The sequence below is a fragment of the Scardinius erythrophthalmus genome (genome assembly GCF_964197995.2).
Source record: "Scardinius erythrophthalmus genome assembly, chromosome: 16".
Taxonomy (NCBI): domain Eukaryota; kingdom Metazoa; phylum Chordata; class Actinopteri; order Cypriniformes; family Leuciscidae; genus Scardinius; species Scardinius erythrophthalmus.
Genome location: NC_138236.1, coordinates 28,304,281 through 28,319,493, shown reverse-complemented (window position 1 = coordinate 28,319,493; position 15,213 = coordinate 28,304,281). Strand labels below are relative to the sequence as shown.

Sequence of the window (15,213 nt, the reverse complement as noted above, 5' to 3'; positions counted from 1 at the left end):
TAATATAAAATTATTGTATTACTTTTCACATTGTCCAGGTATCTGACATGTCTACCAGCTGCACAGTTAAGAAGCCATCTTACAATGATGCAGAGAATGAGCGTTCCGCACTTTTTTCAGCAATAAGAGCTTCAAGCAACTCTGCCAGACTGAAGAAGGTAAGCTAAATATTAGTATGATTTAAGGCACAGTCACATAAGCAAAATGTAATGGGCAAAAAGGCCCATTGCCAATAGTGTAGCAATGCTCTAAATACAGCTCAAACAGAAGTCACTTTCAAACTAAAAAGCCTTCTGTTGGTCAACATGGCAAATTTGGTGACCATCTTTATCCCAATGTGAAGTTTTTGTGAGAATTTTTCAGCATCACACAAAATTCCTGACCTCGCTGATTCCTATTGGAATGGCTGGGTTTCTTCCTCTAAATTTTTCTAAGCAACAGTAAATATGTCCACACCTTTACATGATTTAGTGTTACACAATTAAAGTGAGGACACATCAGCAAAATTTCACTTTAAAACTAAGCAGCTTTCTGTTGGTCTCCTATTAAGATAAAAAAAAAAAATCAACCGTAAAATTTTGACATGTAACTTTAAATGTTACCACACCTTTACACGACGAACAATCTCAATATTTGAATTTCTCTTCCACTAAAAGTCCATCAGGCAACATTTTTTATTGTACAGATTCCTGTTAAGATTACTACGATATTTTCCACAAAATTATGTAGAGCAAAGGTAAATGACCATGCCTTAAGCCCGGGACACACCAAACCGACGCCAAAGAACTAGCGCGGATGAAAGCCGACTGTGTTGTTGCCTCGCGTCGCCTGCACTTGAACACACCGAGAGAACTACTGCCGACTGTCAGCTAGAATGCGTGTTCTGCGCCTGTGTGTAAATGAGACAACTGTCTATTTCTGCAGAGATAGTCATCTATATTCGTCATTCAAAAAGGGAAACCGCCGCTGCAGATACACAAACCATAAACAAAGCAGTGCGTGCTTACCGTTTTGAATATCAATCCTACTAAACACTTTCTTTATTTCACTCCGCTCATGTTAATATTGAAATATTCGCCAAGGAACACTCAGGTAAGATGATGTAACATTAGAACATTCCCGGTTACTTCACTGTAACCTTGTTCCCTGAGAAAGCGGAACGAGATGCTGCACTGCTCAGCGCATTGGGAACATCTTTAGTCGTGACCAGCTGTGAATATTGTGTGTAACACGTCGATAGAATTGACCCGGAGGTAATATAGCCTCGGTCGATGACGTCATCGGCGCGCACCCGCAACAAGAGGCTATAAATAGATGAGCCATAGGTGCATCATCAGGATATTTTGTCTGAAGAGCAGTCCTGGGACATCTTCAGCACGGCAAAGTAGCGCAGCATCTCGTTCAGCTTTCTCAGGGAACAAGGTTACAGTGAAGTAACCGGGAACGTTCCCTTTCGAAAGCTACAATCGATGCTGCGCTGCTCAGCGCATTGGGAACGAGAATACCCACGCCGCCATGCTTGAAAATGTCTGGACCCCCACGGTTGTGCAGGTGTGCTCACAAGAACGCAAGAAGGCCTCAGACATTAGCTTGTGACGTTGACTCAAGGACATGAGAGCCCGGAGTGGCATGAACATCCAAACTATACAATCTTATGAATGTGTGCGGAGAGGACCAACCTGCCGTATCACAAACCAGTTGTAAGGGGGCACCCCTTGCCAAAGCACTAGAGGAGGCGAACCCCCTGGTGGAGTGAGCCCTAAGACCTATAGGCGAAGCTTGACCGCGCGCCTCATAAGCAAGAGCAATAGCATCCCTGACCCAATGAGACATGGTCTGCTTGGTGGCAGCTGCTCCTCTGTTACTACCACCATAACAGACGAACAGTTGCTCTGACTTACGCCACTGGCTAGTGCGGTGGATGTAAGCCTGAAGAGCATGGACTGGACAGTCTATGAGATTTCTCCTGCTCCGGCGTTGTGAATGGTGGAGGGCAGAAGGCCTCTAGAATGACCGGATGTACAGCCGAAAATGGAACCTTAGGCAGGTAATCAGGATGAGGATGCAAAATCACTTTCACCATTCCTGGGGCAAAGTCTAAGCAGGATGGAGAGATAGACAGAGCCTGCATAACCCCAATTCTCTTCAAGGAAGTTATTGCCATGAGAAAAAAACATTTTTAGAGTCAGAAGTTTATCAGACACTGATTCTATAGGTTCAAAGGGGGTTTCAACCAGACCCTCGAGAACTGTAGATAAGTCCCATGAAGGGATCTTGGTTTTTACTGGAGGCCTCAGTCGCCTGGCCCCATGAAGGAAGCGAGAGAGCAGAGGGTGTCTCCCGAGTGGTGCCCCGTCAACCAAGGCGTGGCAAGCCGAAAGAGCGGCCACATAAACCTTAAAGGAGAACTCCGGTCAATTTTAACATTGAGCTCATTTTTTTGTAAATTTGGAGTGCTGTCAGTACAGAGAACAACGACAAAAATCGGTGTTGCCTACACTGTGTTATCCTCTTTTTAAAATTTGCACCCTGTTGACTTAAATGGGGCAAGTTTTAAACCTGCTTTTAGCCTCTTAACATCCTTGATGTGTCATTACAAGTGCCCAGCCATGTGAGTGATTCCTTCAGAGTCAACACGCGGTGAATCTGACTGCAGTAGATGTGCAAGATATGAATAAAAACTAGAAAAATGCATTTCCGGAGGAACTGCAAAGTGTGCTTGCTCGGGTGCAGTGCACTTACGTTAGCAGGTAGTGGATAGATGCGAGAAAAAATGCGAGAATGTGAGAAAAAAGATGTCAAACTGTCTTTTATTTTCGAATTTAATTCCTCAATCAGCGCTGGACCGGCATTTTCTATCTTCCGCTGAGCCCTAGCCGTAGACAGATCATGTGTTTTACCCTGTCAATGCAGTGGTCTGCGTTGCGCTGATCTTATTCACACTATCGAGTGTAGGTGCAGCATTCTAACATTGAGTCATAATGAGCTGTTTATGAAGAAATTATCCGCTTCCTAATTATGTCATTTTAATCACGAAATTGAAACATTAAAAAACAATTTGCTCTTTATGGTGTGCGAGTGATAGAGCGCGGCAGCAACGAACCATCAGCTTGCAGCGTAACAACATTGAATGCTCGGCCGAAAAGCTGATCATAGCTGTACAGGGCGCCTTATTATTTTTCATCTCCATAAATATATCTAGTAGTAAAGCTAATGCAAGGGCTAGAAATCTAGTAATCTTTTGCTGATACTTCCTTAGCTGTGTCTGAAACCGCTCACTCGTTCACTAATCCCTACATAGTGAATGGCAGTTGAGTGCACTACATCAGCAAAGAATTTGGACGCTGACATAATTATCACGCGCCGAGAGAGCTCAGACAATTTGTCATAAACATTACCTACCCATTTTTAATATTTCCTTTTTTTGGCTGTGTGAATTGTATGTAACCATTGTATGTATGTATTTTTCACGTTTATTGCGTTATTTGATTAAAAAAAAAGATAATAAAACACTTGCTTGTCATATTTATTTACTTTTTTAATTTATATGTGAAAATAAAAGAGAACAAAACACTACACAACACATTTGATTTTTCAAATATAGACATTAACGGTATGTATAAATAAATAACCAGGCGTCTGGTCTTATAAATGATTGTTTTCTAACTCGGGTGCACCGTTGCCATGGTGGCATTTTTGTTTATTTTTCATTCGCGCTCAATCGCCTTATCGTGATGGATTGTGGGAAATAGTGTCTCAGCAAGTGTACATCGTATGTACACTCGAATTCAGAGAGGATTGTGGATAAAAGTAGTGAAGAATGTAGGGAATGATGTCGTTCACTCAGAATTCGGACACCACTACAAAATGGCCGACACCCTAAATAGTGCACTATATAGTGGATAGGGAGCGATTTCAGACACAGATCTTGTCATCATGGAGAGCGCAGTTCATGGTTGCCGCATAGCAACGACAGACGCCAGACGCCACAGGAGAACAAGCGAAAGGAGACAGCGGCGCGCTCGCGCTTTCCACTTGTTTTTACACATCTAATGTGCGTTCCATTCGACAGGGCCCATATGCAGTGTTCACTGCTCCCCTACTCCCTGAGCACGGTATATCAGTTGAAGTGGACTTCACTGACAATAACCGCTCATTAGAAACACCCAGCAAATGTCATCAAAGAAAGTCAACGACGGAGTCGCGCAGATTATGATATAACAAATATATATAGGACTACATTCATATTTTAATTTTTATTATTATATTATATATTTACAATTATATTGCACTATTTTACAACTACCTAAAATAAAATCACTTTACTTCACAAACTAGCTAAGCTGGCTGCATTCACTGAGGTAAATTATAATCATCAAAAATAGTATATGTAATATTCACAACAATAACCGTTAAAAATACTGTCATTTGTATAACAATGGCGAAATGTATTACTTACACACATACGTAAACTCCTCCATCGTTAGTTATGACCGTTCTGACTGGTGATGACCTGATGCGCGAAATGACAGTTGGGTGTGTGATCATTGCTCTCCACTTCCTGTGAAGTGATGTATCGATGTTCCCTTATTCCCTATGCTGTGCGCAGTGCCCTTCGAACTGAACATGTTCGCTCCCTTCGGATTAGAACTTAAGATGGCGGAATACCCTGTGAAGTCCACTTCGCAGTCCACAACGCACCTCTAGAGCGACGTTGTTGATTGTTTGAGCATGTGACTGCGCGTTTCTCCTTGTTTTCTATTGTTATGCGCAGCATATTTCCCGCGCGCACAAACACAGCCACAGACAATTAATTGTTTGTTCGGTTATCGAAGAAGAGCATGATGTATTTTGTATAAAGTTTTTTTTTTTTTTATTAACTGCTTTGAGGATTGGAAATGCACAATTCATGCAAACAAATCTGTATATATTAATAAATGAAGATGATTAAAATAGACCAATGCAAAAAACGAAATTCATGCCTGCATTTATTAAGACAAACCTGGTAAAAACGAATGCAGTCTATACACTGACTTGGCTGCTCTGTGAAATGTAATACAACAGTGCCACCTACTGTCTAAATGCATTACCTAACATCAAAAGGTGAAACTCTTGCATAGACATAGGTAAATGGGTTTGTCTATTAGCCTGAAATAAAAAAAAAATAAAGAAAATTCAGATCTTGTACATCCTCACATTGGAGTCCCGAGTTCATGTATAAAGTTTGGTTTCGATATGTGACAGAGTTCCTGAGATATGGACGACTTCCTGTTTGGCGACTACGCCGCTGATTTCGTTTGGCTGTGACGGGCAAACGCTTCCGAAAATCAAAAATCCTTCTAGTAACTTTGATGAGGCTTGCTCCAATGATCATGTACGTCTAGTTTCGTGAAGTTCGGACCAAATTTGTGACCTGTGAAACTTTAGTTTCGCTTTCTGTTCAATCCAATATGGCGGACAAACGACATGGACTTGTGATGTCATCTTCGCGAGCAACTTACACCGGTGCTGACCGGACGTTTTAAAGTTGGAATGGTGTCTCTGTCTCAAAGGGCCTAGGCGCAGGAGCTGGCCAAATAGCTGGGGGGGGGGGTTGCCAAATAATGTAAAAAAAAATTTTTTTTTATCTTGTACATCCTCACATTGGAGTCTCGAGTTAATGTACAAAGTTTGGTTTCGATACGTGACAACGTTCCTGAGATATGAACTACTTCCTGTTTTGGCGACTACGCCGCCGATTTCGTTTGGCTGTGACGGGCAAACGCTTCCGAAAATCAAAAATCCTTCTAGTAACTTATGTGAGGCTTGGTCCAAGGATCATGTACGTCCAGTTTCGTGAAGTTCGGACCAAATTTGTGACCTGTGAAACTTTAGTTTCGTTTTCTGTTCAATCCACTATGGCGGACGAACGACATGGACTCGTGATGTCATCTTCGCGAGCAACTTACACCGGTACTGACCGAACGTTTTAAAGTTGGAACGGTGTCTCTGCCTAAAAGGGCCTAGGCGCAGGAGCTGGCCAAAATTTTTCTCCCGGGAATAATAATAATAATAATAAGAAAACTTAAGAAGAACAATAAGTGTGCTGCTTTCAGCAAGCACACTTAATTATGTTATTTCAGCCAGCGCACATACCTGTATTTACATCCTGTTTTCGGTTGAAGTCCACAGTAGTCGATTGTCGAGTTCGGGCGCATGATCGTACGTACTAAACCTATGCGCGTGAACTCGACAATCGACATGGCATGTGCCTGTTGATAATTTCTCTTGCATGAAGTCCAGAACTGAAGCAACCTGGCAGTTGACTGGATCTACATTGTGTACAACACACCACCTTTCAAAAACACCCCATTTACTGGCATAACTTTGTCTAGTGGAGGAAGCCCTAGCACTTAGAATGGTCTCAATAACGGCAGGCGAAAGTCCAGTGTCCCTCAGTTGGTTCCCATCAGGGGCCAAACATGAAGATTCCACAGGTCGGGCCTGGGATGGAATATCATGCCCTCCACCTGGGACAGAAGGTCCCTCCTCTCCGGAATCGCCCATGGCGAGCCGTCGAGGAGAGATATTATCTCCGAGAACCACACTCTGTTCGGCCAACGTGGTGCTATCAGCAAGAGGCAAGACCCTGGCTAGAACTCCCGGGAGCAGAGAAACTGGAGGAAACGCATACAGGCGCATCTTGGGCCATGTGTGCGCCATCACATCCAGACCCAGTGGAGCTGGGTGACTCAGAGAGAAGTAGAGGGGACATTGCGCTGTCTGTTGTGAGGCGAAGAGGTCCACCTCCCCTTTGTAAAATTTGGTCCAAATCTGTTTCACTACTTCCGGGTGGAGTTTCCATTCCTAGAACTTGTCCTGGGCCCAGAGAAAAATCTGCCTCGCTATTCTGTTCAGATTGCGTGAGCGCAGACCTCCCTGGTGATTTATATAAGAGACTGCTGCTGTGTTGTCCACCCACACTAGGACATGACAGCCCCTCAACTGATGGAGAAAATATTTCAGAGCCAGAAATACGGCCATCAGCTCGAGGCAATTGATGTGCCAATCGAGCTGATGACCCTCCCATTCCCCTTGAGCTGGACGGCCATCTAAGACCGCTCCCCAGCCCATCAGGGAGGCGTCTGTCGTTAGCAGTCTGCGACGACAGCGCCCCTAGAGTGGGACCCAAGGCGAGGAACTGCCGTCTGAGCCACAGAGATAGTGTATGAAGCCCGCAGCGCGTCACTTTTATTTGCCTTTGAGGATTGGCTCTTGGATGAAATCCTCTGGCTTTTAGCCACAACTGAAACGGTCTCATGTGCAACAGCCCCAGAGGAATCACCGTGGATGCTGAAGCCATGAAACCTAACATCTTTTGGTACTGACGAACAGTGCGATCTTGGCCTAGCCTGACTTTGCTCATGGTCTGCCGAATGGTCTCGATTCGAGCGGGAGACAGTTGTGCCCGCATCGTGACCGAATCCCAAACGATCCCGAGATAAGTCGTTCTCTGAGCAGGAGAAAGAAATCTTTTCTTGGTGTTGAGTCTCAACCCTAGAGAAACTAGATGAGCTAACACGATGTCTCTGTGTTGGAGCGCCATCTCTCGCGATTGTGCTAGTATTAACCAATCGTCGATGTAATTCAAAATGCTAATGCCCTGGAGTTGTAATGGAGCCAGTGCTGCATCCATGCATTTTGTGTATGTGCAGGGTGACAAGGCTAGGCCGAATGGAAGAACCCGAAATTGGTACGCTTCGCCCCCGAAAGGGAACCTCAGGAATTTCCTGTGTTGTGGCAATATTTCTATGTGAAAATATGCGTCCTTCAGATCGATCGCGACGAACCAATCGTGATGTTGAATTTGCGTCACAACCGTCTTGAGCGCTTTGACTGTATGGTTTAAGCCTCGAAGATCTAAGATTGGATGCACCCCCCCATCCTTTTTGGGAGCCAGGAAGTATCTGCTGTAATAGCCCGACTCTCTCTCTCTGGAAGAGGAACATGTTCTATGGCCTCTTTGCTCAGAAGAGTTTGCAGCTCTTGTGACAGTACGTGCATCAGCTCCGGTTTCACGGAAGTGAAGACCACGCCGTTGAAACGCGGAGGACGACGAATAAATTGGATTCTGTATCCTATCTGTACTGTGCTTAATACCCACGCAGAAATGCTTGGCAGAAGTTTCCACACTGCCAGACTTTCTGAGAGTGGTATCAATTTTAATACTTCCTTTTGAGGGGACGTTAGATGTTCCGTGTCCTGCATGACGGCAGGAAACAACGGAACATCTAACATTTCTCTGGAAACCGCTGCCCCCCGAAGCACGAGAGGTGGCGGGGATGGAGAGGTTTTGTGAGGGTAACGGGAAGGGGTGAAAAGATCTTGAAAGCGCCCCATTCCGTGGGGGGCTACCCCCACCAGATTGGGCGCCAGACCATCAGGACTTTCGCTTTCTGTTAATAATAGTCCTGAGGTCTGGCTTGGGAGGTTGCTGAGCGCGGCGAGCCTGTCCCCAGTCTTTACGAGGGGAGCACGCTCCGCCACGCTCTGCTTTTTGACCTCCCTGGCTTTTGAAGGACCGGGGCGGGGCTGGGTGGCCGACGGCCCCTCCCCTTGAGTGCGGCGAGGAAGGAACTGAACGAAAGCTTCTTCATGTTTCTTCACCTCTTTAAACCTGGTAACTACAGTGTTCACGGAATCACCAAATAACCCAGAGGGAGAAACAGGGGAATCTAACAGAAACAGTCGATCTTTTTCTTTGATAGCCGTCAAATTCAGCCACAGGTGCCTCTCCGTGCTGACTAAAGCAGACATTGAACGGCCGATGGCGCGGGCCGTTTGCTTGGTCGCACGGAGAGACAGATCTGTGGCTCGACGAAGCTCAGAGAACGCTTCCTCGTCGATGGTACTCCCCACACTCAAGTCCTTCAACAGGTCAGCCTGGTACGCCTGTAACACTGCCATAGTGTGCAGCGCAGCACCAGCCTGACCTGCAGCTTGGTAAGCTCTACCCACTAGTGATGATGTTACTCTACATGGTTTAGTGGGGAGGGTAGGTTTCTTAATCGAAGATGCGGCTTCGGGCGAGAGATAGCTCGCAAGCGTCTCTTCAACCCAAGGCATCTCCGTATACCCCCGCGACTTCGCACCCACGATAGTCGAAAAAGTCGGCGTCGAAGGCACAAAGACGCGAGAGGTATATGGTTTACTCCATGACTTAGACAGCTCATCATGGAGGTCCTCGAAAAAGGGAAGAGACTGATGTTGTGGTCTCTCCCCCCTGCCACCGGACAGAAACCTATCCTCTAGCTTACTACGTTTGGGGGTCTCTTGTTCGCGTGGCCAGTCAAGTTTTAACCTGTCCACCGCGCGAGTAACCACCTCGAGCAATTTCTCGACAGATCTTTTATCGCGAGACGAATGCTCAGAGACGGGCTGCTCGTGGTCCGAAGACCCAAGAGATATATCATCCCCCTCGTGAACTGAAGAAGCACCAGAGCACGCTTCGAGATCACGAGAAGGGATGCGTGGATCTGGTGACGCAGTAAGCGAAAGGGATGGACCTGTCTCTTGCTCGTCATGCAGATCCATACGAGAGCCCCGCGATGGTAATGTGGGTGCGGACTGGAAATAGTTCAGACGAGTGCGAAGCATCTTAACTGTGAGCTGTTCACAATGCTCGCACTCGCCTTTCTCTAAAGCCAGAACCGCGTGCTCTTCCCCCAAACAAACAAAACAGTAATCGTGTGTATCCAGTGTGTAATGGAAGCATGGAGGAACACAACGCTTACTGATTTGTTGGCTCATTTATTTTCTTTTTTTACTTTTTAAACCCTTTGGGCCCTATCTTGCACCCAGCGCAATTGACTTTGTACACCGACGCATGTATCATTCCTATTTTGCACCCGCGCAAAGCGCGCTTTTCCCTCCACAGAAGCACGTCGCTAAACTAGGGAATGAACTTGCGCTCCCTGGGCGGTTCAGCACAAAAAAGAGGCGTGTTCCGGCGCAAACGTTCCCTCATGCTATTTTGCAGGTTTAGAAAACAATTGCGCCACTTACCAGGAAAAAACAGTGGCGCGTTGCGCATGTTATTCATATGCTATTTTAAGGGCGCATGCTTGGCCATAATCAATGTAGCGTGTGCACAACGCGCATACACTTTGATTCTCTCATCTACACAGAAGCAGCAGTTTTCATTTTTTTCTTTTGATTTCCCCGAAAATATTTTGAAAGTTATCCTTTAACCTTGGACTTTTTGTAGACAAGCATGTTGTAAAAATTTGATTAAAATTAGTTGACATTAAAGTAGACCAATTAAATACATTAAGTGTGTTAATATCAAAGAATGTCATCATTAATTATTTAATCAGATTTACCGTTTGACCTTTTTTTTTTAAATATAAATTGAATTAGCCTAATTATTGTCGGAGTAATTATTTTACTTTAGGCCTATATAATTTATGTAGACTACTTAAATTATTTCTTATAAAACGTAAGTATTAAAATTACTTTCATTCATCTGCATTCATCGGCATTCATCTTTTATTTTAGTGACGTCGAGGAATTTGACAGAGCAATTGCAAAAAGAATGAAAAAAGAAGGAACATTCGCCTACCAGAAAGTAATTATTTTACCTTATGCATTTACATTTTATTTTACATTTATTCATTTAGCAGACGCTTTTATCCAAAACGACTTATAAATTAGTTTTTTTTTTATGCAATTGAAGACGAAAAGTAAAGTCACTAACATAATTTTTTCTTCCTTTTTGCTGTTTACAGCAAGATGATCGTTTAGGTCAATCAAGTTTAGGTGATCGTTAAATAAAGTACAGAATTGTTTATTATTGGTGTTTTGTCTATTCTTATTTGAGTTTTGCTTCGCATTCAAAATATCAAAAAACAGGTTTTGTAATGTTAGCATGGTATAATGTTAATTAGACCATTATAGGTTGAACTGAAAGAAAATAGGAATTTGAATTAAAAAAAAAAAAACATTGTAGCAATATAATATCACATAATATTTTTCAGAAGATAGTTCAATCTGCAATTGTATCCCTTCCATCAGTAATTTTCTTTCAATTACACCCACGCTCAAAAAATAACTACTGGGTAATTTGTTAGTCAGAGAACACAATGAGTTTTTTTTGGCACATGCATTAAGCAGGGAACGCAAATATTTATTTGGATAACTTTAAATAAAACGAGACCGTAATATTGCATCCTATTGTTTTCAATGGCATTTGGATAAGGGTGTTATACGATCTTTCGGACAGCAGGAGGCGCTGTCTCGAAAAACGAGGGGTCTGAGAATGCGGGACTCTGGGTGCCGGACTGTAGCTGCAGGCTCCGAGTCTGCATAATGTTGGTTTTAACCGAAGTTAATTTGGGTGGGTTTCTTCATCCCCAACGTCCCTGACGAGAGCGTTGCTCTCCTTGGCTGTGAACCACTCCTGGCGCGCGCCTGGCAAATCCGCCGTTATAATAGGAACCCGCTTTAAAACAAGCACGCCTGCTCTTAAAGGGAATGTGAGATGACGCTCTGATTGGTTTATTTCACGTTACGCCCAAACCACACCTATGAATAATGAAGCTACTTCAGACCAACCCATTTTAGATTTGCGCCTGGCGCAAGAGTCATTTATCCCGCCGGGAAAATAGCCACAGCACCAAGACCCGCCCACAAAGTTACTTTGTGTTTCAGATCGTTAAAATAGGGCCCTTTGTTGTAACGTGAGAGAAAAAAAATTGAGAATGAGAATTTTCTGCACACTGCCTGACAAAAACTAACTCCTAGCAAAGATCTGTAGAACAGGTGAGAGATAGAGAGGGTTTTGACGTTCACACATGTACATAATGGTCTGAGGACAAAAGACCTGCTGATGCACCTGTGGCTCATCTATTTATAGCCTTGTGTTGCGGGTGCGCGCCGATGACGTCATCGACCGAGGCTATATTACCTCCGGGTCAATTCTATCGACGTGTTACACACAATATTCACAGCTGGTCACGACTAAAGACGTTCCCAATGCGCTGAGCAGCGCAGCATTGATTGTAGCTTTCGAAAGGGAACAGCCTTCTATCTGTACCGTTTGGACTTCTTTGCTCACTGTTTTGCTATTATTTTCGTGAACTGACTCATTCACTAAGCTGAACAGCCAATCAGAGTTCCCTGCTTCACCGATGGCCCGACGCTGATTCAACCTGTCAAATCGGCCGAAAAAAAGCAGACGAGGACCAATTTCTGCCGATGGGGCGTAACACACTGAGAAAACTTCGTCGACTTGGTGTGTCCCAGGCTTTAGACAACTTCATAGATTATATTTCTGGGGGTCGCCAATCACTGTACTGCAACATTAGAACCAGTTGGGAGATGGGTGGACTGTTTGTTTGGGAAACGTGTTTGATAAAGTTTTTTCAAAAAACGAAATTGATTTACATGCAGCCTGGTTGTGATTGTCAGTTAACTATAAATATCACTTCATTGTTGTGCTTCTAGATCAAATCAGAAGCAGCTAAGGAGCTGGAGCAGCTCAGGAAGGCTGAGGAGGACAGAAAAGTCCAGAGAGATGTTATCTCGCCTCCTCCCACTTCTCCTCTTGCTTTTGTGCCACCCCCACCTCCAGCTTTCAGTCCTCCACCACCTCCCCCTTCAGCTCCAGCCAAGCCCCCTCTAGTGCTGCCTGCTGGAGGAAACCCAGAGGCGGCACGAGAGGCTCTTCTGGATGCCATTCGCTCAGGCTCTGGGGCTCAACGACTTAGGAAGGTAATAGGCTCATTATTGGCCTCACTTATGAGATTTGAGTTAGATTTACTACATTTGGTATTTTACTATTCTTCCATAAAATTATAGAAAACACAACAGGATACGAAAATCACAATAATTATGATAAACAAAAATACATTTTAGCTAACTATTGAAAAACCATGTGGAGGAATATCTTTGCTATACATTTGCTCATTTGATTAAAAGTGACAGTAAAGACATTTTTGTTATATAAGATTTCTATTTCAAATACACGCTGTACTTGTGTACTTTCTATTCATCAAAGCATCCTGAAAAATTGGTTTCCATAAAAATATTACGCAGCACACCTGTTTTCAATATTGATAATAATTAGAAATGTTTCCTGAGCACCAAATCAACATTAGAATGATGACTGGTGTGTTTTAAAAAATACTAGAATGTAAAAATTAAATTGTTGAAAAAAAATGCTGTTACTATAGTAAACAAAAGCTACTGCAGAGCAGTGCTGATGATTGGAAAAGAAGGCAAGACTCGGCTTAATGGTCAGATGTCCATCAAGCGCATGTTTACATAAGCCCTATTCGGACAGGATTAACTTTACAAGGGTAGATGGAGTAATGTATTTTTACCACAGGATGTCTGTAATATTAATGGCCAATTCGCACAGGATAAGATATCTCAGTAAAACTAGCAGAAGTGGGAGGGGCAACTCGATTTGCGCATCGCCGTCACCCTCATGTCGTCGTGTGTATTACGTTGCTTCCTGATATCACGTGCGCAAACACATATAGACTATATTTATATATATAAAACAGTTATGCCCGGTCGAACAATGTATTAATTAACTTCAGATTGGATTGTGTTGGTAATAGGCACTTACCTAACGCTAAAAGATGTTTCGTGCCTCTAACAAGTGATTCTTCTTTCTGATCTGAATGTATGTGGAAAACACCTGAGTTTTGCCAGACTTCTCCCAGCGTCTAGAACACAACTAAATACTTTTTCAAGCGTCTCCATACTTGAAAAAATGTGGAGAATTACTTTTAAACACGAAATGACGAAATATTTAGGTACATATTTACAGCAGGTCTATTCGCATGGTATTATTATTACCTGAGGTAATTTTTCCGGACCTTTTTACTGAAGGTAAAAGTCACCGTAATCTTCACTGACATTCTCCGTAATGATTACTGAGATGACACATTCGGACAGGACTAAAATCACAGAGAAGCTTTACCCCACCTCTCCATGTTAAACTAGTCCCGTCCGAATAGGGCTATAGAAATACAATTAAAAGCAGCGGAACTCTGCATAAACAGCTCTGACAGAGAATTATGATTGGCCCAAAGCAAACTTCTTACCTTACCTCATACTGTACATGCTCGTACCGGTAATCCTATTTCTTTGTTCACACATAGTATCATACCGGTAATTTAATTGTTACCACCTCATACTGGAAAAACTACCTTGTCCTGTTAACACATATGGCTAATGGCAACATTTTTGGCAACACAAAGTATTTGTCTCTTGAATAAATTACACAAATATGACGAATTAAGACTTTAAATTTTACAGGTCCCAGTTACACAGACAAGACGACAAGTGAATGGGAGACTTGGCACCATTCAGGCAACATCACTTTCTTATGGACACTGAACCTTCACTGGATCACCGTTTGGGTTTCAAGAACCGCCAAATCTGGTGTTTTAGGATTAGCATAAATGTTAACACAATCATCACAGCCTTCGTTATTTATAGTGATTTGCTGCTTCACATCCGTGCCAATACTAATTTGCTTAGTTTCAGGCAGATTATGTCCTGCTACTGACACGTAATGTTGACATTTGAAGCTCTTTGTTAATGCTGCTTTTTTATATTATAAAGGTGTTTCTTTACATGTTTTATTGCTTTTTTTTAAATATTTACTGGAATGACCATTCTGCTATCTATTTTAATTAGAAAAGTGGACTATTGACAATGGACCACTCTTGACAATGTTTTTCAAAGCATTGTAGATACACATGCCGTATATTTGACCAATACTAATGCACTTTTTGTAAAACTGATTATTTTGAAAACATTAGATTATTTTTAAAGCCTTATAGATACTGTATGATTGGACATTATGTAATCAATACCTTTTCAACAAACTGCTGAACAACTGTGATGTAGAGCTGTCATGGTACTTCAGCTTTAATTTATTTCATTGTGTAAATCATACACTACTTTATTTAGAGTAAATTGTTTAATATATTTACACAAGTTTTTTTATGTTCTTATTTATCATTATATGAGAGACCTGTACGGTTGTAAAAAAAGAAAACACATGATACTAATATAGTACATTTCAAATCTGACACTAAAGCATTAGTGTAATGAAAGAGATTTTTAAATAATGCTTTTGTAATGTACCTTTTTTTTTTTTTATTGCAGCACAAACTGAATCAAACCTGTACATCAATAAACAGTTGATTAATTCAT

General features: G+C 42.7%; 1 protein-coding gene across 1 annotated transcript in view; it reads left to right on the top strand.

Moving 5' to 3' along the window:
* Positions 1-15,213, top strand: part of cobl (cordon-bleu WH2 repeat protein) — a 155,772-nt gene extending 140,559 nt beyond the window's left edge. The window contains exons 12-14 of the mRNA XM_081388427.1: positions 39-158; positions 12,484-12,750; positions 14,308-15,213. Of these exons, the coding sequence (XP_081244553.1) occupies positions 39-158; positions 12,484-12,750; positions 14,308-14,388 (468 nt within the window). The 3' untranslated portion in view covers positions 14,389-15,213. The remainder of the gene's footprint in view (positions 1-38; positions 159-12,483; positions 12,751-14,307) is intronic.